The sequence below is a fragment of the Gekko japonicus genome, unplaced genomic scaffold, assembly GCF_001447785.1.
Source record: "Gekko japonicus isolate JY-2015 unplaced genomic scaffold, Gekko_japonicus_V1.1 scaffold590, whole genome shotgun sequence".
Classification (NCBI taxonomy): domain Eukaryota; kingdom Metazoa; phylum Chordata; class Lepidosauria; order Squamata; family Gekkonidae; genus Gekko; species Gekko japonicus.
The window spans coordinates 735,125-760,778 of record NW_015161968.1 but is presented as its reverse complement, the minus strand read 5'-3'; the positions used below and the strand labels follow the sequence as shown (position 1 = coordinate 760,778).

At 40.4% G+C, this 25,654-nt stretch overlaps 1 protein-coding gene across 5 annotated transcripts in view; it reads right to left on the bottom strand.

Annotated features, from left to right (window-relative positions):
- The window catches only part of RBMS1 (RNA binding motif, single stranded interacting protein 1), a 201,444-nt gene that overhangs the window by 37,103 nt on the left and 138,687 nt on the right, over positions 1 to 25,654 (bottom strand). For all 5 annotated transcript variants that reach the window (XM_015429644.1, XM_015429645.1, XM_015429641.1 and 2 more), the window contains exons 3-4: positions 22,150 to 22,208; positions 18,426 to 18,517 (exon numbers count right to left, since the gene is read on the bottom strand). In XM_015429644.1, the coding sequence (XP_015285130.1) occupies positions 18,426 to 18,517; positions 22,150 to 22,208 (151 nt within the window). The remainder of the gene's footprint in view (positions 1 to 18,425; positions 18,518 to 22,149; positions 22,209 to 25,654) is intronic.

The following is a 25,654-nucleotide window of genomic DNA, read 5'->3' as shown; positions in this document are numbered from 1 at the left end:
TACTATGAGAGCCAGTTTGGTGTAGTGGTTAGGAGTGTGGACTGTAATCTGGGAGAACCAGGTTTGATTCCCCACTTCTCCACATGCAGCTGCTGGTGTGACCTTGGGTCAATCACAAGTTCTCTCAGAGCTGTTCTCTCAAGAGCAGTCCTCGAAAGAGCGCTCTACCTTACAGGGTGTCTGTTGTGGGGAGGGGAAGGGATTGGAGCTGCTCTGAGACTCCTTCAGGTAGTTCTATAATGGTTCCATAATGGTTAGCAATCTTTGTGATAAACCAGAAACATTTTAATGTGACAAATCACAAGATCAGTAATGGTAAGTATGTAACGGTTAGCATTTTTGAAATAAACCTGAAACATTTTTGAGTGATAAATGACTTGTCTTTATTATTTATTTATAATTTTAAAGCATAAGTATAAACATAATGGGTGCCCCACAAGAAAAAAAAACCATAATGGGTGCCCCACAAGAAAAAAAATTGCCCCACAAAATGAAAAATCCTGGCTACGGGCCTGCTCCTATATCTAAGACCAAACTAACCTTTACTGATCATTTCGTTCACATTCTAGTAATCACACTATTTTGCAGGCACGTTGTTTATCTGGTCTACCATCATCCCATGTGGCAATAGAACTCTGCATTGCCTAGAATCCTCCTCACCTTTTCTCAGGAAGACACTCTGGCTGCTACAGCACAGTGCCATCCAAAGCAGACTCATATCCTTCTAAGCCCACTTATTTCATTGGATTTGGAAGGTTCAGCCACAGTTAGTACTTGAATGGGACACCACCAAGGAAGTCTAGGGCTGTTAACAGAGGTAGGCAATGGCAAGCCACCTCTGTATGTATCTGGCCTTGAAAACCCTACAGAGTTGCCATAAGTCAGTTGAGAATTGACAGCAAGGGGAGGGGGGGAGCCCACAGGCTTTTCTAGATTTAAAAGGGTTAACTCTGATTAGGATGGCATTGTTACAGTGCCATTCTAAGCATGTATACTCAAAAGTAAATACCACTGAACTCCCTAGTGTGTTTTAGGATTGCAGCCTTAACCTCTCTCAAGGCCAGCTTTCTTTCCATAAACTTATACACGATGGGATCAGGACACATGGCTTGGATCAAGCTACAGCTTTTCCTCTTCTAATGTACTTCTTGTTGTTTTATTCTGCACAAGTCTTTTGATGCTTTGTTTTTCTGACTTTGTACCTCCACAGTCTAGCTTTGGAGATGCGATCATCCTTTGTAACCACTTTTTCCTTCCAGCTGCTTATGTTTCCATTTTGCTTTTCATCTCAGTAAAGCTCCTGCCCCCACCATGTGGCTTCATCAGCTTTCTGCCATTTCCCATTTCTTTTATGGATGGGAAAGGCTTGCAACTGAGCTTGAAACTAGAGTTTGAAACTCGGGGGGTGGGTGGAGAGACAGGTGTCTCAAAACTCACATTTACTTTTGCTTTTCTCTGCACAGTACCTTCCTAGCTTGTCAAAACCCATTCTATGGATCCAAAGATTCTGCTGCATGACTAGAATGCACTTCCAAGTGCCCATAAGATGGGCAAGTGACACCCATTCCTATTCCATAAATTAGTTTCTGGACATGGGAAACTGGACATTATGCAGTGCATCCAGGCCTATGTTGATATATCTTTCCTCCCGGCTTTCCCTTCATTTTACTTGTATTCCAAGCTTCTTCAAAGGGAGTCAGGGCAGCATACCTTGTGCACCCATTTTATCCTCACATATACCCCGTGATGCAGGCTAGGTTGATAAAGAGTGACTGGTACATGGTCATCCAGTAAACTTCACAGCAGAGTGGTGGTGGTAGAGGTGGGAAGCGCTGTCAAGTCACAGCTGACTTAGGCAAACCCATATGGTCCCAGGACCAAGTCAGACACTCTAATAGGCCAGACAAGCTCTTTTTCTGACCCCCCCAACATAAAATTCCATTATTCATAAAGTTCTATTATTTCGTTAAACCATATTGCACATTTATATACTCACTACCATTGCTCTTTCTCAGGGAAGAGAAAAAACTGTTCAGCCTTTAATGTTATAAGATGCAAACAGCATGAATTCACACATGTGAAATAAATACAGTTCAGGGGTTACTATATAAACCTTTATGAAATGTAAGGTAAGAGTGCCCTTTGCATGCCTTGGGTCAACCAAAGAGAATCTGATTAGGGAATGATACAAGAGCAAAATATTTGAGGGAATATAACAAACCTAAGTATAGGACAGTTGACTATTCAGACTGTGTACTATTTGCTTCAGTTACAGCATGTGTTATGTAGCAAACAAACAAACCAAAAAAACCCTGGCACATTACAGCACTCACATCTTGCAGGGAGATCTCTCGCACACTGGGCTTCTGCCATTATAAAGTTAACTTAGAACGAAATGCTTACTTTCAATGTTACAATCTGCTCTCTTATTTGTCTGTTCTGAAGAACAACTAAATCAAGCTAATTCTCTTCTATATGTATCACTATTATTCTCCCAGACACTAAAAGGATTAAATATCTAACCACCACTAAAGCTATTTTTATCATTTATAAGAAAAAGAAACCAACAGGTACAGGTAATCACTTTAATGTAGAAAAACTGGAGACTGGGAGTCATATATGATAGAAAACTCTCAATCATCATCTGAAACTAATTAACAAAAATTCCCTGTGTAGGTGTAGGGAACTGTTTCTAAAATGAAGGGGAAAAAAACCCTTGGCAGCATGATGAGACATCTGTTTTCTCTTGTTCTGCAAAGGATCAGAGCAAACAGACAGCAAACACGTGACTAAAGATGACGGTATAGAAGATCTTCTATCACAAGGGATTAAATCCTGAATTGTTCATGTATATTCACATATACTACTAAAAAACCCATACACCTAAGTACAAATGTGTAAATTTGGCAACATTAGTCAATTATGTAGCAAACAAACAAACCAAAAAAACGACAAAGTACAGCTCTATTTATTTAAAATATTTGTACCCCACCTTATCTGTTCAAACTCAAGGTGGCTTACAAAGGACACAAAAACATCATAACCATCCATGAACAAGGTAACAAGAACTTTTTAGACTAAAAAATTAGTCAAAAGAGTTTACTCTCCATCAAATGCCCTCTAGATTAAAACAGTCTTACATCCTGTACACCCACTCTGGAAGGTAATTGCAGAATAATGGACCTACCACAGAAAAAGCCCATAGTCTAACAGTTACCATACAGAAAATCCTCAACAAGGATTTCCGGTTTTGGCGTTCGCCATAGTGGTCGCTTTCTCCCGGACCCCCGGGAGATTATCGCCAGAACCCGTGGCTAGGAGGTGGTGCGATCGTTTGCATCCCTCATGGAGTCCTGGGAATGGGCTCCAAGCTATGGGGTGCTAGAAGGCTTCCCTTCCGGTGACCCTGCTACAGAGATTCCTGATAGAACTAGAGGCGCACACCGGATCAAGCACCGGGTGATCAAGCCATTTGGTATTTAAAGCAAACTGAAAACCATGTTGCCACTGAATTGTGAGTTGAGTTAAAGCGAGAACATTGGGGGGGGAGCAGAAAGCCACCCTGCGGGAAGCAGGGGGAAGGGGGACTCTCCTCTCGGGGGGGGGGGGGAGCAGAAAGCCACCTCCGAGAAGATAAACATGTGAACTTTATTGTTTAAGCGGGGCGGGCGGGCTTGTGAAATGAAATAGACTGAAATAAAGGACTTGTAATAATTTACCACGCATATTGTAGAACTTTAGAGACTGTGATAACTTTTTGAAAAGTAAACAATTCCTCAAAAATTGAGCCTCCAACGAAGAAAGAGGAGAAAGAAAAGATAGTGAAAGCTAAGCCTGCTGGAAGTGCCAGTACAGCGAGTGCTGTGCCTAGACAGGACACTTCAGACCTGCAAAGGATATTAAATGAAGCATTGCGCCCTCTGCTGGAACAGGTGACAGCAACGGCAATAAATCGAAAACTAGACACACAGCAAGCCCAAATTAACGGGACTGTCAAAAAGATAGATCAAACTAAGCAGGAACTTAAAGAAGTTGATACCAATGCTAAAAAGCTACAAAAACAAATGCAGGCAATGGAGAAGAAGCGTCAAATAGATGAGTCTCAACTACTACAGTTACAAATGGAAAGGGCAAGCTATGCCCTAAGATTCCAGGGGATCCCTTAGGAAAAAGGGGAGAATCTCATACAGAAAATGTGCAAAGCCTTGGGGCAAATGACAAATATAAAAGCTGAGAACTTGGAAAGCGATATTGATACGGTCTTTAGATCGTATACAGAATTTACAAGGAAAAATAATCTGCCGGGAGAAGTTATGGTGAGATTTTCCAGAAGAAGAGTGAGAGATCAAATTCTCAAAGCAGCTAATGGAGTCACCCTGAAAATTAAGGGCAAAGAGATAAAGGTTTTAAAAGATATTCCATTTGAAATAAGGAGGAAAAGACGCAAATATAAAGACTTGGTCTCATTTCTACAAAAGAAAAAAATTGCCTACAGACGGACTGAAGGAATCATCTTTAAGTTTGTCAACAGAAAGGAGAAAACTGACACTGTGGAAAAGGCAAGAGAATTCTTGCATCTTCATAGCTGTCCAGCAGATGTGGAAGAAGAAGAAGAAAAAGGCAGACCCAAGGAGGGCGGCGGTGATGGAGCAGAGCCATCTTCTGGCGAAGAATCAGACTCAAATTTGGGGGCTGCGGCCCCAAAAACAAGCTATAAATTGAGGAAGAAAAAGGATAGGAAATGAATTGTTATAATTTTGAAGTTCTAAAAAATGTTTAAATAGGCTTTCTTAGGCTCTTTATGAAGTTATAGTAGACAATGATTATATCTAGACTTGAAGTTCATAGAAAGATGATGACCACGTTCAATGGTTTGGCATGAGAACTTAGCTATAAATATGTAATCTTTTTAAAGCTGTTTGTATGACACCCACTCTTGGGTTATTAGAGGTTACTTTCCTTTATCCCATAGTTTGTAGACCCTTCCCTTTTTTTCATGTAGTGTTTAGTTATAGAAAACGCAATTAAAAATCCCCTTCAGGGGGCCAAAAAAAAAAAAGAGAAAAGAAAATCCCCAACAAGGGTACCACCAAGATAAAGCTGTCTGAAGAGTATAACTGGTGCATGGGAGTATGCTGGGAGAATCATTAATGGTTATTTGTACTCAAAAGTGAGAAATTACGTTAGCTAGATAAATGAGTTCCCCCATAGTGTTTTTTTTTCAAACTTGCCACAAGTAACTGTGTAATTTTAATTTTAAACTTGTTTTAATCACATTTAGTGTTTACCCATTGTAAATCCCGATGCATAGAAACTGGGAAGGCAAATCAATTTTTTTAAAGTTACAGCATGGTGAACCGTGTTTCATCATGGGTTACTTGTCTTCCTGCTCATCCTTTGTTTCCTTTTTAAAACTACACCACACATGACCTGTGCAGTTGAAATAGTCTTACACCGAGCCTGCTGAGAACACAGATCTTACTCCAGTCATTGGAAACAAACACCGAGCCTGCTGAGAACACAGATCTTACTCCAGTCATTGGAAACAAACTGTCAGCTTAAGTCTGGAGAGCTGGCTCCCCCATACATCCCTGAACACCCAAACTGTGGGTCTCAACACAGCCACCTACTGGCTGTTTCCCCACTTAAGATGCCAAATGAGACCAGAGTCTGTATTTGTCCACCGTAGCTCCCACCCTATGGAAAGAGCTCTCTGAAGTGAACGATGCTCGTATCTTTATCTGTTTTAGAGGACACCGCAAGCCTATTTTTGAGTAGTTTGGGGGCTTACTTGGGTTTTTATTATACTTGGTTTATAAAAATTGGAAACAAAAACTGCCCCGAGCCCTAAAAGGAAAGGCTGGTAAAGAATGAATTTCCCCCCTCCAATCTGTATTTATTGCCATAGTATGCCTGACAGGTAGGGATGCCTTTAATATGAAAAAGCAACTAGTTCAGAAAAAAGACACAAGAAATGCATCAGCTGGAGCGAGGAACACTTAACATGGGCTAAGCTGACATGAGAATTATAATTTAAAAGGTGAACAAATTACAACGTTTATGGGGGGAGGGGAGATTGCCAGCATAGTTCTCCCTGTCCTTTCTATCCTGGTAATTCTGCTACAGTTTATGACCCCTCATGGGATTCCCTTCCCAGGGACATCTGACTTGCCGACTGCCCTCTCTATAACTTCTGCTGCCAAGTAATGGCTACTGCTGGAGGCCTCCCATGCCCATAAGCTACAGAACAGGGTTTTAATTGATGTATTTGTTGCTGTGTAATTTGTATTGCTGCTATTGCTTATTTTATTGCATTGTTTTTGAGTAGTCACGTTGCTATATATGCAGGTTGCATTGAGCACTCCCCCCCCCTTTATTCAGAACAGCAACTCAAATAGGAAAAAATACATGGCTGTGTCCTCTGGATAAATCAATACATATTTCTGAAACAAGCAATGTTAAATGAACAACAAAAAGCCCGCCTGCTGAATCTGCACTGGGAGTGCAGAAATGTCCCTACTGATGGCAACCAGGGACACACTTTTCTTCCTCCTCCTCACTTCCAGAAAACTAGGTAGGGGGGTGAGGAGGTAATTAGCCCCTGGAGTAACTCAGCATAGTCCTCATTTCTTCATCAGGATTGTTATCTTATTACTTCCAAAAGTTAGTAGCAAAATTACAGCACTTAAAAAACAAATGAACAAGCCCAACAAGCATTTTGCCTCATATTTCATTATTTTATTTTTATTTATAGTCTGCCTTTCTTGCTGAGACACAAGGTAGATTACAGGATATAAAACAGTGCAAACAGTGTAAGGCAACCAATGAACAAGGCAATTGTGCTTCTGAACCGGGATTCTGTTCCTGAGTCACCACAGTATCACATATACTTCCCATTAAGCAAGTTAAGCCGATTTAGTACTCTAAAAGGATGCTGGAGTAAGGACAAGCAAGCCAAACACTGTGGGAATCCATAACAATTTCACGGATTAAGGGGCAGGGATAGAAACTGAGTTTGGCCAATCTTCTCCCTTCCTGGCTATCCTTAAAACTGTAAAGGAATAAATCCCCACGTAAAAAATGATGTGCAGAGCTCCACTGGAAGGATCCAGGAAGCACTGACCTTAGAGGATATGCACAGTGTGGTGACCCATGCCACAATGTACATCCTTCAAGGCCAACTCTGTGGTCAATCCTTGACTAAACCCCTTCTGCATGGCTCATTTCTGAAGAGCTGTTTTGAAGGGATTTGGATTGGAAGTCATGCATGAGAGACTCTACAGCAGGGCCCCCCAACATGGTGCCCGCTGACACCTTTCCTGATGCCCTCCAAGTGTTTTTAGAGAGTGAGCAGGCCAGGTGGAGCTTCTGCCCAGCAAGGCTTCTGATTGGCTGTGCAGATTTTAAAAAAAAGGTTTCTAAAAAGCAGCTGCCATCACAGCATGAGGATCCTCACAGTGTTGTTATTGCTCAGTTGCACCGTCGAGTCCGACTCTTCGCGACCCCATGGACAAGATCTGGCCAGGCCCTCCTATTTTCCGCAGTCCTCTGAAGTTTGCTCAGTTCTTCACAGTGTGACTGAAGGTAAATTGCGGCAGTCCTTTTGTGAAGCAGCCATTTTGTGGCAGACACTCGGGGGCTGCGCCCACTGTGCCATGTCAGAATTTCAAATGTTTCCACAGGCTGAAAGAAGTTGGGGATCTCTGGTCTACAGTCCCTTTCAGCCCAGTTACTTTAAATGTGAAATGAAGGAAAGCAAGTCCCAGACCCTATGCTTCTCTTTGGCTTGTCTCACTCCTAGTTCTTGTCAGTCAGGATAGCACTCATGGATCATCTTAAGCACGTGGATGTTAATGGTGATGGTGTGGTGTGGTGAGGTCTCTGAACATAGTAACTTACCCTATCCTTCCTTCCATTTAAGCTTCAAAGTCATCCACATGCAGACGTGATAAGGTTGTTATTTTCTGCAGCCAAATGTTTTATTGCTGTAATTGCATTTAAAATTATATTTTAGATTTCGCTTTTGGTATGAACTGAGCCCTCATTGGTGGTTAGAAGCAGCAGGATAGAAATTACATGCCAGCATGCTTCAAAATTGTATTTTGTAATGATTTCCAGAAAATAGCTAATTTTCAGTGAACAAGAAATCAGGTGTGGCACTGGCAATACTATGAAATTCAAGCCTTGCATATCAGGAGACACGATCAGAAAGAAAATGCCGCCACCACTCAAACAATCTTAAATGTTGCCTTCCGCTATTTTTACTAAGAATGGTGGGGAAACAGCATGTCTATTTACATTTGCTTGTTGGGCTGTTTCAGTGTCACTTGGGATTTTATTCCTCTCCCCCTCCCAAGACTGCTACATGATATATCTATATCTATATCTATATCTATATATATATATATATAGAGAGAGAGAGAGAGAGAGAGTGTGTGTGTGTGTGTGTGTATAGTCTGAAGAATAGATATACTGTACTATTATTTTTGTTTTCCCCTCTGATCCTGGTGTCAAAGACAATATTCACAGAGGAACAATGCGGGAAGCAGCCCTCTCTGCAACTGGGGTTTTGACCACATTGAGGGGATAACCATCAAATGGTTCCTGTGCTTTCAAAAGTAAATTAAGTATTGCAAACGTCTTAACCTCACAACGTCCCTGGATTCAATCTTCCTATGGAATTCTTAGCACTGCTGATGGAAAGCTCCCTTTAAAAAGACAAATGGTGTACCATTCATAGATCGTTGTACATACACAAAAGACAGTCTTTGCTTCACGATTATAGTGGCATTCAAGCAAGACAAGGAGCACGGCTGAAAGAAGCCTTTATGTCATGGCAGATCATGTTACAAGAACATAGTTGAGCAAATTTGAAACAAGAGTTTCTTTTCAGTTTCTTAGAATGGAGACATTCCTAAGTGCCTTCGGGACAAGAAGACAACCCTTTGTACGAAGACGTAATTCAGAGCTTTGTTAAGGAAACAATATGATGAAGTGGTAGGAGGCTCTAGGTCCATTCCATTAACTTTACTTGAAGGGACCAAGAACAAGTCATGAAAAATTAAACACAAATTATTTCCAGAAGTATCTTTAATTACCAATTAACTACTTTATGTGCATGTCAATTAATACTGAACTTTGTGCATGTAGACTCCATTTGTACATTATGTTAATATGGATGTGACGGGGGCTGTGGCAGACACTAAGTCTAGAGATACATACTGATGGTGCAGAAGCTCAGACAATAGGAAGCCAAAGCACAGAATACTTACCAGGGTAAGTGCTCTGTGCTAGACAATTGGTCTTCTACTTACATTTTACAAAGATCAAATTTTACCCAACATAAAGATTAGTCTATCAGAAAGAAGGAAGCACTTAAGAATACCAAGTAAACACACACTATTCAAGCTACCGTAAGAATTTCCACTGGTAAATCAAAGCTGTACCAAAACAACCAATTTATAAAAGCATACACATGTATGTTCTAAGATTAGCACTTCCTTGCCAGACATACAATATCAATAAGCTTAGTATTAACAAACTGAGCTGAAATGACTGTCATCTGGAAACCTGACATTTCTGCGCGTCTAATAATTATTTTCCTAAGGGCACAGGTCTGTTTTGAAGGGGAAAACCCCAATTTTAAAACAAACTGCATTAAATACAAGTTAGACACAATGTTAAAGAATGAATGGACTCGTGTGTGTGTGTGTCTAAAAATTATAAAATAGCCCTGATCTAGATAGCCCTGGCAAGCATGATCTTGTCAGATCTCAGAAGCTAAGCAGGGTCGACTCTGGCAAGTACTTGGATGGGAGACCTCCTTGGAATACCAGCAGTCAGGAGGACAGGGGCAGGTTTTATTCAGTCACCTCTCTGAATATCTTCCAGGCCCCCAGTAAGGGTCAGTCACCAGAGGTCGCCATGACTTCCAGGTGCACACATACTCGTGCACGCGCGCACACACACACGAAAAATACAAAATAGAATAAAATTATAAAATAGACAAAATTATAAATGCATAAAAAAACTGAACAACTATGAGCAGTAATATCCACTCCAATCTTCTTTTTCCAGCCAACAAATGATCTCTAATTCTCTGTTTGCTTTTTGTAGTCTGGCAGTCTGTATAATTGCACCTAATTTTGATTGTTCTTTGATCTATTGCATCACACTGATCAATTTGTTTGATAAATAGGATTTTAAAACTATACCAGTTCTTGACCACTATTAGTTTTGCTCTGGTCAACAGATCAATTATCCTATAATAATGAAGGCTTGAGAAATGATTAAAAACAACAACAACAACAACCCCAAATCGAATGTTGGGATTTAATGGCCGGTTGTACCCTATTGTTCTATTAATTTATCTTATGACCCTTCCCTAATAAATACTTAGGGCATTCCCACCACTTATACATACAAGCTGTAACTACATAGCTCTATCTCCAGTTATTATGACAGCTAGTGTTTTAAATTCTGTCCAACTTTTCAGGAGCCGCAAACAATGTTCCCTCTAAGCTGTGGAAACTTGTGAGCAAAAATTCTACTTTGGAAGCTACTGGCATTAAACTTGTGAGCAAGTGGTTTGGCTACTGTATAAATTAGTCTGCTCTGGAGCCATCCTTCCTGAGCTAAGCCAAAAATGTGTGAGCCGGAGGCTAAAAAAACTGTGAGCTGGCTCACACTAACTCAGCTTAGAGGGAACACTGGCCGCAAATAATCATAGGGTGATATTCCTTCATGGAAATAGAAATAAAAATCCAGCTTTTGTTGTGCAAATATTTGTGCAGTCAAGATCCCATAAAAATGTTAGCCTAACATTTTCTCCTGAAGAATTTTTAAAGAATTTTTAAAAATATTAAAAAGAATGTCTTTTATTATTAAAAATGTATAATCATTTGACAATAACCCTGTTGACCTCTGCATATGCAGCCTCAAAAGAAAAGAACTGTAATTTCAATAAGCACATGCACTAAAAGAACTATAATTTCAATAAGTATATGCACTAAAAGATCATTTCTTGACACAGGTAAGCATGAGGGTCTCCTACCCGATAAGATTCAGGTGGGGCAGCTGCAGCAGAACAAAGTCTGAGTCCAATGGCACCTTTAAGACCAACAAAGTTTTATTCAAGGTATAAGCTTTCATGTGCATGCACACAGGCTGTGAAATCTGAAAAAGTGTGTGTATGCACAAAAGCTTATACCTTGAATAAAACTTTGTTGGTCTTAAAGGTGCCACTGGACTAAACTTTGGTCTCCTACCAGTTATCTTTTGCTGCAAGTTAACATTTAGTAGTTTAAAAATATGAAGGGCTAATATATCAAAGCAGTGTCTGTAACCCTCTGTCTTCCAGACACACTCAGAACTGTGAATAGTTAAGAATCCCTTAAAACACACAAATATAAGAGAAGCCTGAGAAACAAAGAGCAACCTTCTTCTATGCATAGCACATTTAGGAATGGTCCCCCTTGATGTGAGTATATCAAAGAGGAAAAAAAGAAAAAAGAATCAGGTGTCCATTTCCAAGTAAAACCCTGGAAAGCTGAAGAGAGAAAACGTTCCTTGACCTGGATAGCCCAGGCAAGCCTGATCTTCTCAGATATCGGAAGCTAAGCAGGGTCGACTCTGGCAACTACTGGGATGGGAGACCTCCTTGGAATACCAGCAGTCGGGAGGTGGGGGTAGGCTTTATTCAGCCACCTCTCTGAATATCCTCCAGGTCCCCTGTAAGGGGTTAGTCACCAGAGGTCGCCATGACTTCCAGGTGCACACACACTCACATGCATGCACACATGCACATATGAAAAAAGAGAGAATACTGATGACACACTCACATGCATGCACACATGAAAAAAGAGAGAATACTGATATTTCTTCATATTCTTTACCACTAATCCATAGTTCCATAAACGTCATTAAAATTCTAATTTTGGTCTCCATAAGAACTTGCTGTGATGGACTGCACTTCAAAAGCTCATAAATGCTATACAAACATGTAATGGACTGTGAAGGGTTAATGCTGCACAGAGCCAGAGAGCCTTGAGTGACAGGCTGCTGAAAGGAATTTGATTGGTTAGCATCAGTTGAGCAGAAAGACTTGAGAACTGACTGCTGAAGAGAACTCAGTTTGAGTTTAGCCTGTGGAAAGTTTAACACCAGTTCAGCTCTGACTGAAAACTGTTTCATACTGACTGAGGACAGGGAAGCTTGGCAAGGAGGAATGGGTGGATCAGTGAAGACCCCCATTTGGCCCAGGGAAAGGGATAGATCTTCTCATTAGGAAGAGATTCCCTGTCCAGTTGAAAGGGAGATAGCTTTAAAGAGTGGATTGATCCCTCGTGTGTTCAGAGAAGGAATTTGGGTACTGGTAGTGTATCCTTACCTTCTGAAACCTGAACAGTCAGTTAAACTCAAGAAAGTGAACTGGAGCATTTAGGAAACACCGAAGCCAAAGCGCTCTTAAGATTTTAAGACTTTGTGAAAAGCTCAAGAACTCTCACTTGCTGGAAACATACGAATGCGAAATTACTAAGTTACCTCAGAGTTCATTATTGATTTACCTCAGACATATTGCCCTTGATTTCATCCGACCTTTCCCCCTCTACGTCAAATAAAATATTTTGTTTATTTTTGAATTTTAAAAAGCCTCTTGTGTGCCATTTTCAGAAGCTTAAGAGGGTGATCTTGCCTCTTCCCTCAAGTGCCTGGGCTGAGCCTGTGTCAAAATACAATAAAGTGACAGGGTGGGACATCCATATAACTTCAGATAGGAAGAAAATAGATAAAGGGGCTGCTCAGTCCGAAAAGAAGAAAAAATGGAGGGAAAATCTAGCATCTGAATGAGAGAATGGGCTTGGTTCTCATAAATGCACATTACCACTGCACCAAGGTAATCCAATTTACTAAATCACTTCCTTAAAAGCCTTATTGACTCCTGAAAGGTGAAAACACCTTCTCTGTTGAAAAGACAGCTGAGCAACATCAGTATTACTTTACTTCCCGACTTCATTTTTATGCTACTTTAGTGGCATGGGGGTAGTGCCATCCCAGCATAACAACCTCTGGACCAGGGTTTCCCAACCTTTTTGAGCTTGTGAGCATCTTTGGAATTCTGATACAGCATGGTGGGTGCAGCCACAAAATGGCTGCTGCGGGAGGTTGTGCGAGCTACAAAACAGTTGCCCCAGCTTACCTTCATTCACGCAGTGAAGCTCCTTGTGCTGTGGAAGGTGCTGCAACATGTCCTCTTTAAATCTGGTCCAAGGCTTCTGTACTACTCTAGCACAGCAGGACAATATGGCATTGCTGTGATTCTTATGCCAAGACAGTATCCATTCAGAGGTATACTACCATCTAGTACATTAACCCAAATAGTTTGAAAAGGCATTCACAGAGTTAAGGCATACTACGAGAATGAGCCACTGTAACAGAGGTATTGTCCTCACTTGTGTCTACTGATGTAACCACAGACTTCAGATAGGGAGACAATACTGAATGCTGCTCTATACAATAAAAATAAGCTCTTCACATACCAAACGTGGCTTTCTCCACATGCTACAAACAGCTCAAATCTAGTCAGCTACTTCTCTGTGTGACGTTAATAAGGTTCCCTTTCTTCCCCCTTTTCTGTCTGCTGATAGGAATGTAGCAACTAAGTCTAAATGACTGTAGAGTTAGACACTTTATCTTTATCTCTGGCCATAAACTGCAGCTGTAATACAAACTCCATGTGCTTTACTCAAGCTATATCTCTGTTTCTACATCTAGGTTCTTCAAAGAATTCATAATTACCTTTAAAAATATTTATATCCTGCACTAACCTGTAATACCACTGGGAAAGCTTCCAAACAATGATAATTAAAAAGAGATTCTAAAGTACATAAAAAGGACTATAAGATCAGCAATAAAACCATAGATGTCATAGACTTGGCTTCAAAACTGCAGTGACCCATGAAGTTAACTGGGTGAACATGGACTAACTGCTCTCTCTTAGTCCAAATGTATCTCACAGGTCTAGTTTGAGAATAAAATGCAAGAAGGCAGAATCATATACACTGCCCAGCCATCTTCAAAGAACGGGATAATAGCTTAACAGATATAGTATTAAAAACCAACAACTAAGCCTTTGTCCAGTTGGAGAGATTTAAAGAATGAACTGTTCAGTAGTCAGCAGGAGAATAAAAGGAAAACAACTTAATCTAAAGGCTGCACTGAACAAGTCACTTCGTACCTAATGCAAACCATGGTCCGTGTGTGCATGTCTGTGTGTGTCCAAAAACCAAGTGTCCAGTACACAAGACCTCACACACATTCCATACACAATTCTTATTATTAGCTTGCAGGCATATTTTTATAACCTAAATTGGTGTTCTATACTTTGACCTCATAGAGTTGGGATGATTACGCTTCTAACCATCTAATGCAGACAAACTAGAAAATGTGCACATTTATAGCTGAATTCAGAGACAATGGTAAAAATCCAAACAAGTTCCAGAGCAATTTTTAGCTCTGCGGGAGGGTCAAAGGGCTCTCCCCCATTTATATAGTTCAGAATACTCTGTCTGGGAGGAGACCTCTCCAAGTTTGGGGGCTTCCCCACACATTTTGGAACACACAAAAAGTCTTGTTCTTAACACCAATATTCACATGAGAGATTCAACAGCACTCAAACCAAGTGTGCAGGAATTCAAGTTTTTGCTTCATCCATGCTTCTTACTGTTAAATACATAGACTAAATATTATGACACCACCTCCCATTAACACACAGACCTACAGAATAACCACACATTGAGAAAGAGTCTACTGAAAGCATGTGTGTATGCATGTGATAAAATGTGTATTGAGTCACTAATACACGACCTTCATTTTGTTGCCCTGGAACCCATCCAAGGACATTTCAGGTTATTAGCACCACAGTTTCTCATTTCAAAAACTGGAAAAAAAGTCTCAGTTGGAAAAAAAAATCATCCACGCCTACAAAACTCGCATTGATAAACAGAACTGATACTAGAGTGTTAAGTTAGGTTCCCATATTATTCAAACTTGTTATTAAAAGCTTGGCAGGATTAATTTTAGGAATGATTGCAAATTTTCTGCACAAAATAATGCATATCTTGTCAACAAGGGGTTCAACTATTTTAAGAAAATACTAAGAGATCATCTAATGTCATCTAAGGAAATAATTATAAAATTATTGACATTAAACCTTCTCTTTTTATATCATTCAGACAGTGCACAATTAAAAGTGCAGTGCTCTCAAGTAACTTTGCTACTGCCTGGCTTGGACTTTAGAAAGATTTACACTCTTTGTTTTCTATCTGCTTGAGAACACATCATGGATACAAACAGGCAAAGTAATGCTGGAAACACTTGGAAAAAACTGTGTTTCAACAGAAGCATTTTTTTCAGTTATATTCAGTTGGACATTATGAAAAAATGGCAGGGATTTTCTGTTTGATGGTGTACATATTGTCAGATAGTTGCTCTTCAAATCCTTTTGGTGGTCTTTCCACCACTTTACAAGTGTTAATTTCTGTAAAGAGAAGGATTCACAACATTCCTTTGACTGCAAGCATTTCATGGATTACATCACTCTACATTTAGTGTTCCTGTTATTTCTGAGAACTTCCCTCTCACTGACATCAGCCTTCAAAGTCTCTTAGGCTATATTTCCAAACAATCTTATTTTGGAGTAGTGGGTTACCTCCATTTCTAAGTTCTGATGCTCATCAAAAGGTTATGTCTAGACTTCTGGTTTATGGCGACACGCAGGCAGAAGCATCTCCCGGACGTCCCAGGGATGCAATCTGCACACCAGCATGTAGGAGGGGGTGCGACGAGTCACGACCCCCCCGGAGCCTTGGGAAAAGACTCCAAACCAGGGGGCTTTTGAGGGGCGACCTCTTCGCCGGCACGATGCCGGAGAATTGAGGCGCTCCTCCGCCCCAACGGTCCTGCTGCTGAGTGTCCGTATGGAATTAGTGTGGCTGACCTGGACAAGCATCGGAGATCGGGCAAGAAAAACAGATGCCGAGTGTGGCCGGATGGCTGGCAATGAACTGTGGGTCGGGTTGAAGTGAGCATGAAGATTTAAAAAGAAAGCTGCCCCCCTTAATAAGCAACGAAAAGTGAGTGGGGGAGGGGCCCGTCCCAAACGCATAAACGAAAACACAGAAATAAGAGGGGGGAGCGGAAAAACAAGCGTTTAAATGTGTTTTAAGAGACTTACCAGAGCGCAGATAAACATATGGACGAATATCAGAGACTGTAGCAAAGTAAATAATCCAAAAAGTTGGCGGGGAAGAAACCAGATAAAGACAAACTGTTGAAAGTGAAACTAGTGGGCAGTCCTCGAACGGAAGAGACCACTGAGCTTTCCAAAATGTTGGCAGATTCCTTGCGCCCTCTGTTGGATGAGATGACAAAGCAAACTTGGTCCTATGGTTCCAGGGGGTCCCGGAATCTAAAGGAGAGAATCTGAAGTAACTCTTGAGTGATGCAATAGCCCCAATGACAAATTTGACAGCGGAATATCTTCACAGTGAGATGGATGTGGTCTACAGGTCCTATTCCTTATACATCAAGAAAAATAATCTGCCTGGAGAAATAGTAGTCAGATTCTCGAAAAGACATGTGAGAAATTCTATTTTGAAAGCAACTACGGGAACACCCTTGAAAATCGGGGACAACATTATCAGAATTTTAAAAGACGTTCCATTTGAAATAAGACAGAAGGGAAAGAAATATAAAGACTTAATCTTTTTCTTACAAACAAATGGCATCAGTTATAGATGGTTAATTCCAGAAGGCATCATTTTCAAGCTCCACGATAAAAAAGAAAAGATTGACTCTGTTCCTAAAGCACGTGAGTTTCTGAGAACACAGCTGGGGGAACCAGCGGAGGACAAGAAGGAAGAAGGAAGCAAATCGGATGGAAAGTTAGGCTCGGTGTCTTTTGACGAGGACTCTCTGAAAAGGGGGCGGCAGCCCCCAAAAGTCCATATAAATTGAGGATAAGAAAAGATAAGGGCTGAAGAACTCTGAATTGTGCCTGAAAATTTAGTAACTTTGGGATGCTCTGAGGGTTTCATTTAACAGATAAATGGAAGGTTAAAAGATAAATAACTTAGCATAACCGACTATGTTCAATGTATTACTAGCATTTTAGATTAACATAGAGATAAGCTGACGTATTGATCCCCCACTCTTGGGGTTTTAGTTATTAGTGGGTTTCTTTTCTTTCTCCTTAGATGTAGTTTCTCTTCCCTTTCCATTTTCAGTTATAATTTGTAGTTTTGTGAAAAAACCAATAAAAAACTCCCCTCTAACTTGTAGGTATTGTGCTTACAATGTATATGACCTAAGTTAATGGAACAGTCTCAGAAAAAGAGGGAAGAGAGAAGGTAAAAAAACTTTGTTGAGGACAACTGTATTGGTGATCTTGTCAGCAAAGCCAACAATTCAGTATTCAGTTGAATTTCTCCTTGTGACCACTAAGAGTCCATCTTTCACTGTCCTATAGGAAGATGTTGAGGACTTGGTGGATCATCATTGTCATCACTGAGGTAGCCTGCATTTTTCCAGCAGGCTCCATAAGTCAGCTAAGAGTAGTACATTGTCCTGAGCAACTGTTTACTGGTTCTTCAAGTGTACTACTATGAATCTATGCTAACCAGATTTAACTCACTCAAGAGGGATATTGTCAAAGGTTATACTTGCCTGCTGTATTATGCCTTGACCTATGAGCAGAGATTTCTTCATGCTAATCATGAAGCAGAACACTAAGTACAAGTTAAGTGGTACAGCTGGGAAACACTGCTTGATATAACTGATTTAGTGCCATCTACACCCAAGGGCTTATGGATGCAGGCTACCACCAGCATGGACAGACTCGACAATTTGAAGTTTCTTCTGACGACTCTCCATAACAAAGTATGTCATCTGTAAACACGCTTCTTATAACAGTTTATGAGGAGTTTTAATTCACTCAGGCTTGACAAACTAGTATCACCTGAACTCAATACAAACTTAATTGAATGGCAACTCTGAGACTCTTATGGTATTTGCTGCCACAAGAGGTGTTAGTGGACACAGACTTTCTGTACTAATTGGACTCTGATTTGCTGTCAGTTAATAAGCCCCATTTTGCCAAGTGGCACTGCCCTTTGTAGCTGTTTGGCCACCAAGATGACAACACAGGGGAAAAGGTTCTCTACTTTGGAAGTCAGTTAAGAAAAGCAAATTACTATCAAGAGTATTTTGCACAAACCACTGGATATAAACAATCTATGCTTTACAGTGATGTCTGAGCGCAGTGAATGTGGGGCTGGATGGATTCTTTATCTGATCTAGCTGGGCTCCACTTGGGTACCAAACAGGGAAATGTCTTTCTTTCAGAGGCCACAGTACATTTATCTTACCTTTGCCATCTGTGCTTGAACTCCACTGGCCTTCAGAGCAGATACTGCTTTCTGAGCAGCTGCCGGACTGTCAAAGTCTACAAAACCATATCCTGAAATTTAAAACAGTACTTATTGACTGGCAAAACAAAAATAGTTGACATTCATTCTCTACTATATCCCAAAACGTCACTGATGGTTTATAATACATACATATTTAATTTTATACATCCTACAAAAATAGGCTAAATTACTCTAGACAAGTGAGCAAGCTTAGTTGAGTGGGGAAGTCAACTTGGCTTTCCTTCATCCAAAATTTCCTTCATTTAAAGTCAATTTACTCAAATGATCTAAGAAGTTTATTTTACTCGCCTATGATGTTCACATGAATAGTTATAAATATGGAAATAAAGACAAACGAACCAATTCCCTTCACTTATTTAAAACATGTATATACCACCTCTCCAGAGTCTTGGCTCAAGGCAACTCTCGGATCCTGCTGACCTTTCTTATTAAGCTGCTGGTGGAAAGTGCTGTCAAATTACAACCGACTTATGGTGACCCCATAGGGCCCTGAAGGCAAGAGATCCTCAGAAGTGGTTTGTCATTGCCTGCCTCTATGTAGCAACCCTGGACTTCCTTGGTGGTCTCCCATTCAAATACTGACCAGGGCCAACCCTGCTTAGTTTCCAAGATCTGATGAGATCAGGCTGCCTGGGCTATTAAAACTACAAGAATATTAACATTTGATTTGCCCGTTCTGGTATATCTAACCCGATACTAGGCCACGAGACTATTTCGGCTTTAGCTTGTGGGAAAGCCAACTCAGCAAAGTCCATGAAAACTCTTTTCTGCATATGTTTTTAACATTAGGAAACCTGGAGCTTGAAAACAGTAATTTATTATTTATTTACAATATCAATATCTCGCCATTCTGCCCAGTCAGGGTAATCAAGGCAGCTAACAATTAAAACATAAGACAAGAATGAGGGATTGTTAAGGGAACACTAGACAAAACAGAAAACTCTTCACCCACTGATCGAAGACAGTGACAGAACGAGACGAGACAAATATCCCTGGAGACAGAGTTCTATAATTTTGGCGCAATGACCAAGAGGGCCCTCTTAGGACAGCAGGCCTTCTTGGTTGTGGTGCCAAAGCCATGGAACTCTGCCCCCAGGGATATTCATCAAGACTTTGCTTCTAATATTGTATGCCAATAAAAGGTATTTGAATTGAATTGAATTGAATCATCAAGACTTTTATTTTTTGCTAAGTATCATATTGCTTAAAAAGTTATTATGTCTGTTTGGAGTTGGTTGTTTAACATCTGCCATTATTGGCTAGGCATAGTTAGCCTATACAATTTTTCCATTTATTGCCATGAAGGCTGTAGCCCTAATCCATTTATCCATATAATATAAATGGAAATTTATCAACTGTAAGGGTAATGGTCAAATAAATTCTTTTCTAGGGACCATATAATCCTGACTTATTCAGAGGGGTCTATCTTTGCCAAGGGCCTTTTCTGTATTCCTAACACCATGATTCACCTTAACTAATTGAGCTGTCTTCACAACTGGATACTATTCTAAGGGTTTAGGCAAACGTGTGCTCTTTTTGTAGCAGGAACTCCTTTGCATATTAGGCAACACACCCCTAATATAGCCAATCCTCCAAGAGCTTACAGTAGCCCCTGTAAGAAGAGCTCTGTAAGCTCTTGAAGGATTGGCTACATTAGGGGTGTGTTACCTAATATGCAAAGGAGTTCCTGCTACAAAAAGACCCTGAGGACCTTATCAATACCTGTTATGCTTTTTAAGATGTCCTTACTGAATTTTGGGTTTTGTTTTCCCTTGGTAACTGTTCTTGGAATTGTTTGTGCAAAGCACCCTAAACAAATAGGAAGGATGGTATAAAAATGTTTAAAATAAACCAACAGCTCGACTAATGAGAATCTGGTAATCTTTACTGCCACCGCAATGACAAAATGGGTATGGAAGTATACAAACACCAAAATAAAATAAATTACTTTGCAACCTGTTTTTTGTCCTTGATTATTGATAGTGGTGAGGATGCTTTAGCCCTTAGACTATCCTCTCCTCTGTCCACATTTGGAAAAGTGATAGGGCTGTGGACCCACATGCAGTAGCAATCAATACTGTTGGTAACATATGGGTTAGTCTACAATACAGTGCACTTTTACTTTTCACATTAAAATGGATATAAAGTATAACATCATGTTGTTCTAGCAAGTATAACAAACCATTCCAGGACAGTTTCATAGGAAACCTGAGAACCCTTAGCCTTTTCACAGAAGCATGAAGCCCTCATGAGTGAATGGGCACATTAAAAGATAAAATAAAATTGCATCCAAAGTCTTTTTACATTTGAATAAAATAATCAGTCCATTCTCCCCCTCAAATTTGTCATGATGGTACACAGACAACATCTGTAGCATACAGCAATAAAAGTATGCTTTCTGGGTTAAAATATTTCTAACGTGGACCTCAGTGCAAAAGCAAACTATGTGCTTTAAGACAGCTGATAAATTTCTTCCATGCAAGAGTGATATTTGAAAAATTCTCTTTCCTGATTCTCCTGAAGGCTAACTGTCAATATTTTGCTAAACTTTTATGCAAAATATCTCCGTCTTGCAGGGGAAAGGGGAAAAGATGCAAATACTGACATTCTAACAAGCAGCACTGGAAAAATACGGAGGATAATGAGGGGGAAAGCCCAAAATAGGGATAACGCCCTAATTCTAATTTAACCAACTCCCTTCTATAACCACACAGACATCCTCTTCTCTGCTAATTAATATATTTGAATATTGTGTATGATTCTAACATGACACAGTGGGAACAAATGTAACACTAAAACTGCATTGCCTTTGAGAGTCAATCTGTCTTTATATGTCCTGGAAACATTCTGGATTTCTTGCCACCAACCTTTGAATGAAATATTTGCATTCAATTAATGATAAGCTTTCCCTGGTTTCTTTGCCCCTTTTTGGGAATGGGGGGGGGGAATCAATTACAACACTGCTATATTGGCCCACTTTGCTTAGAAATTCTCCTCCCTTTTTGGAAAGGGCTGAAACCTGATATATCACTGTTTACCATTACGTTTCTACCCACCACTCGTTTTGTTGGGAAGTGATCTAATCATAATTAGACTGCATGTTGAAGGTCACTGAACTAAATTAATACAGCCAGCATATCAGAAAGAAGTTTACTATTTTTTCTGACTATAATTATGTCAGGGAAAATGAACCCCTTTCCCCTTGTTCTATTATATTCAAAAAACGAAATAGAACACAAACACAATTAGGGGATTGGAACATGCAATTAAGAACTGCTTAACACTAGTCCATTCTAATTAATAAAGCCAATTTACACAATATGTAATCTTTTCAGATACTTAGTGCAGTCAAATGGTCTTTTGTAAAGAGTTCTCTTGGCAGGCAAAGGAAGAAACAAACCATTTTCAAACTCTTTTCTTCTTTGAAGTAGAGGCTAAACGCCAGCCAATGTCGGGCATGTTAAATTTGACTGAAGTTATCTGAATTTTTGGCACTCAGCTTTTGAGCTGGGTAAGTGCCAGCTCTAACAGGGACAAATGTTCCACTCTAATTCAAAAACCAATTTTATATTTAAACAGAAACAAAAAGTTAGTTTTAAGACTGTATTTGTAAATATTTACTATATATTTAAACAGTTAAAGCAATTAACTATGAACATACCTTTGCATTTGTTTGTTGTTTTATCCAAAATAGCTTTCGTCGATACAATTTTCCCATATCTAAAATACGTTTTTAAAAAAGAAGAAATATGTTTATTATGCAGACCTTGAAATGACCACCGTCTTTCCCAAAACCAAGCTCTGGCCCCAAGTATAATTCATCTACTTTCTCCTTTTCATATTATTATTATTATTACATGCAGAACCCTCAAAACTAATGTACTGACAGTCTGGAGTCAGCAGCTACTTTTTAAAATTTCCAGGCTCTGTCACATGCAGATGTTTTCTGCAAGCTGCATGTTATAAAAATATTTTACATTGCCCCCCCCAAAAAAAGGTACAGCAACACAGTTGATAATCATAAATGGGATTGCAGGACAGGGAACAAAAAGGGTTAATAGCCCAACTCTAATTTGGTCTCCTCGCAGCTGTTTTTATTTTAACTGTTAGGTTTCTCTTTATTTCCAGATACAATATATCACCACAAATATATAAACCCATGGTGAAAATTCTGAATATTATCTCATCTGTAACAAAATTTATTTAGAATTAAATATTATTTATATCCTGCTTTTCTCCCCAATGTGTACCACAAATAGCTTACAACACCTTGCCAGGTAAGTTCAGCTACCTAGCTGAAGACCGCACAGCAGGTTTCTGTGGGAGAGTGGTGAGCCAAATCTCAGTCTCCCAGATCCCTGTATGACAACACTTTAACTACTACACCATTCTAGCTCTCAATTTACTTCCCTTCTTGTTCTAAGATATCATGTATGTAATTATCAGTGACCGCCAGATTGGTGTAGTGGTTAAAAGTGGTGGGCTATAATCTGGACAACAGGATTTGATACCCCACTTGAAGCCAGTCGGGTGACCTTTGGCAAGTCACAACACTCAGCCTAAAAATAAGCATAGATAACCACCTTGTGTTGCCAAAAAGATCTACAGATTCAAGCAGCTTTGGGATTTCCTGGCTATTTCACACACAATGCCATACGGTAATTTATCTTTTTATCAATATTATACTGGCAAAACAGTACCCACTTTTAGTTTTCATGAAGCAATTATTTTCACACTATACAAAGAGACTCTCAAAAACAATGCAGGTGATTGGTATGGGAAGAGCACAGGCAGACTAAATCCCACAACTATGAGATAAACTCTCTCTTCCACTCTTCAATCTATACAAGAAAAAAAAGGCTAAGACACCTCCAAAATAGGTGTGCATGTAGAAATGCCAACAATATACTCTTCATGGAAACTCAGCACACAGGAACTAGAGAAAGGAGTGACCCAGCTCTCCCTTAGAGCAGTGAGAACAAATTGCCTCCCTTTCAGTCTTGCAGTGCTTTCCTGATTACAGAGACAGCAGCTACTTGGGTCTCCAGCCCTTAAAGGTGAAGAAGACCTTTCACCACTGACCACCTTGGTCTTTTCCCTAGTCTATTATGTAGTTGGGCAGGAGAAGGTGGATAAGATAGGGGAATACTGCAATCATTCTGGAGCACTGTTAGGCCCTTTAAGATTTTGTCCTCTTTAAAAACAACAGAATAATGCTCTTCAAATACTGAATTCTCTAGAAATATATACTTATTGAAGACAGCTCAAGAAAGATGAAGCAACTCTACTAGTTCTGAAGGTGCTTTGTTTGTAAGGGTATTTCCTGGGGTGTGTCAGCATACCTAAACCGAGATATGTCCTTAGCAGCTGATAGTAAACATCCAAATTGCCAATACATGGCTCATGCCCAAATACAGATGCATCCCACAGTTTGGTTCAGGATACATATCTGACTAAGATAGGCCAGCATGTCAGCAATTGGGAGGTTGCAGTTTTTAAGCTACTAATGGAACAAGGCATCCAGTGGTGAGCGATGAAGGAAACAGGAAGCAGCAGCTGCTTCCCCTGGAATAAAACCAGGCTAGAAGGCTCCAGGCCCTTACAAGTGCTTGTGTTCCTAGCACCACCAACACTACCTATGCATTGCTTTATAGAGTAGCATGGGGGGGGGGGGAATCCAACAGGTCCCTATACCTAGACTAGAATCAGAAACTGTAACTGAAGATAGTTAATGGGCAAGAAGAGAAGAAGGGAGAAGCATGAATGAAAAGGGGTAAATATACATAAATGCAGTGACATGTACATGGGCTTAGCTTCTTCCAGATATAAGGACAAAGTGAATACCCCAAAGGCTTCCTTGGTGGACAGAGATGGTGAATGTGATACTGCTTACTGAAGCGAAGCTCATCCTTAGTAACTATTTCTCACCCAGCTTTTTTAATTTGTTGCTGAAAATATCCTCCCTTCACTAACAATTTAAACAATTATGAGAAGGGACAGGTTTATTGCTGTTAATGCAAATTCTATTAATTGTTCTGCATCCTTTACTGGGGAAAAAGAGGAAGGGAAGGCTCTTACATAAAGATCTTTTTCCTTCCGTCTAATGGATTCACTGCAACAGCAGCACAGGCATTTTTCTGCAATCTGTAACTTCTGCTTTTCAAGCCTGCAACCCTTTTGAGTAACATCACTCAAAGCATTTTACCTAAAATTAGACCCTGTAATAAGTATAGTGGCCAGGAATGTGTTTATTATCACACTCAAGAAATACAAGTTGAACCAGTCTGTCTTGACTGAAAAATTTATGAATGGGAAGCCTCCCAATTAATAATCCTGTTCTTCTCCTTTCACAATGGAAGAGCTCAGAGCAAGCCAAGAACAACTGGTGCATGCCCAAAATAACCCAGCACAAGTAAAATATCCAGCTGGTAGTGTACTCGATGGTTGTTTTTGCTTTATAGAGTAGCATGGTCCGACTCTTCGCGACCCCATGGACCAGATCACGCCAGGCCTTCCGGTTTTCCGCCGTCCTCTGAAGTTTGCTCAACTTCATGTTCGTTGCATCTATGGCTCTGTCTAACCATCTCATCCTTTGCCGTCCCCGTCTTCTTTGACCGATGGACCAGAGTGCTATTGCTTGTTTTACCAAGTCACATGTTTATCTTACCCTTCCTCAAACTGACACTTATGAAGCACTCTCCTTTAATGCTTGCTACAAGCCTGTGATGTATGGACAGGTTGAGAGACAGAAACTTGTCCAAGTAAACCCTACTATGGCCCCGGTCACACGGAGCATTAGCCACGCTACAGGGATGGAAGATAGGCGGATTTTCCGGGCGCGATCTCACCGCCACATCTGGGAAGCGTAGAGCTCCCGTGGCTCACCAGAGGCTTCCCGCCGAAGACGCGGGGTAAAAAACTAGTACCTCGGAGGTACTAGTTTCCGGAAACCGCGGGGTAAGGGCGGGCGTCTGATCGCGTTTCCGGTGGTAGTTCCGGCGCCCGCCCATTTCCCCTAGCAAAAAGGGTTTTTTCCCCAAGTCTCCACGGATGCGCACAAGCACCCAACTGAGCATGCGCACACTTTAGTTAAAAAACAACAACAACTGAGCAGCTCGCTAAGACTTGAGTCATGCAGAGAAGAGGAGAGCAGCCAGAAGAAATGC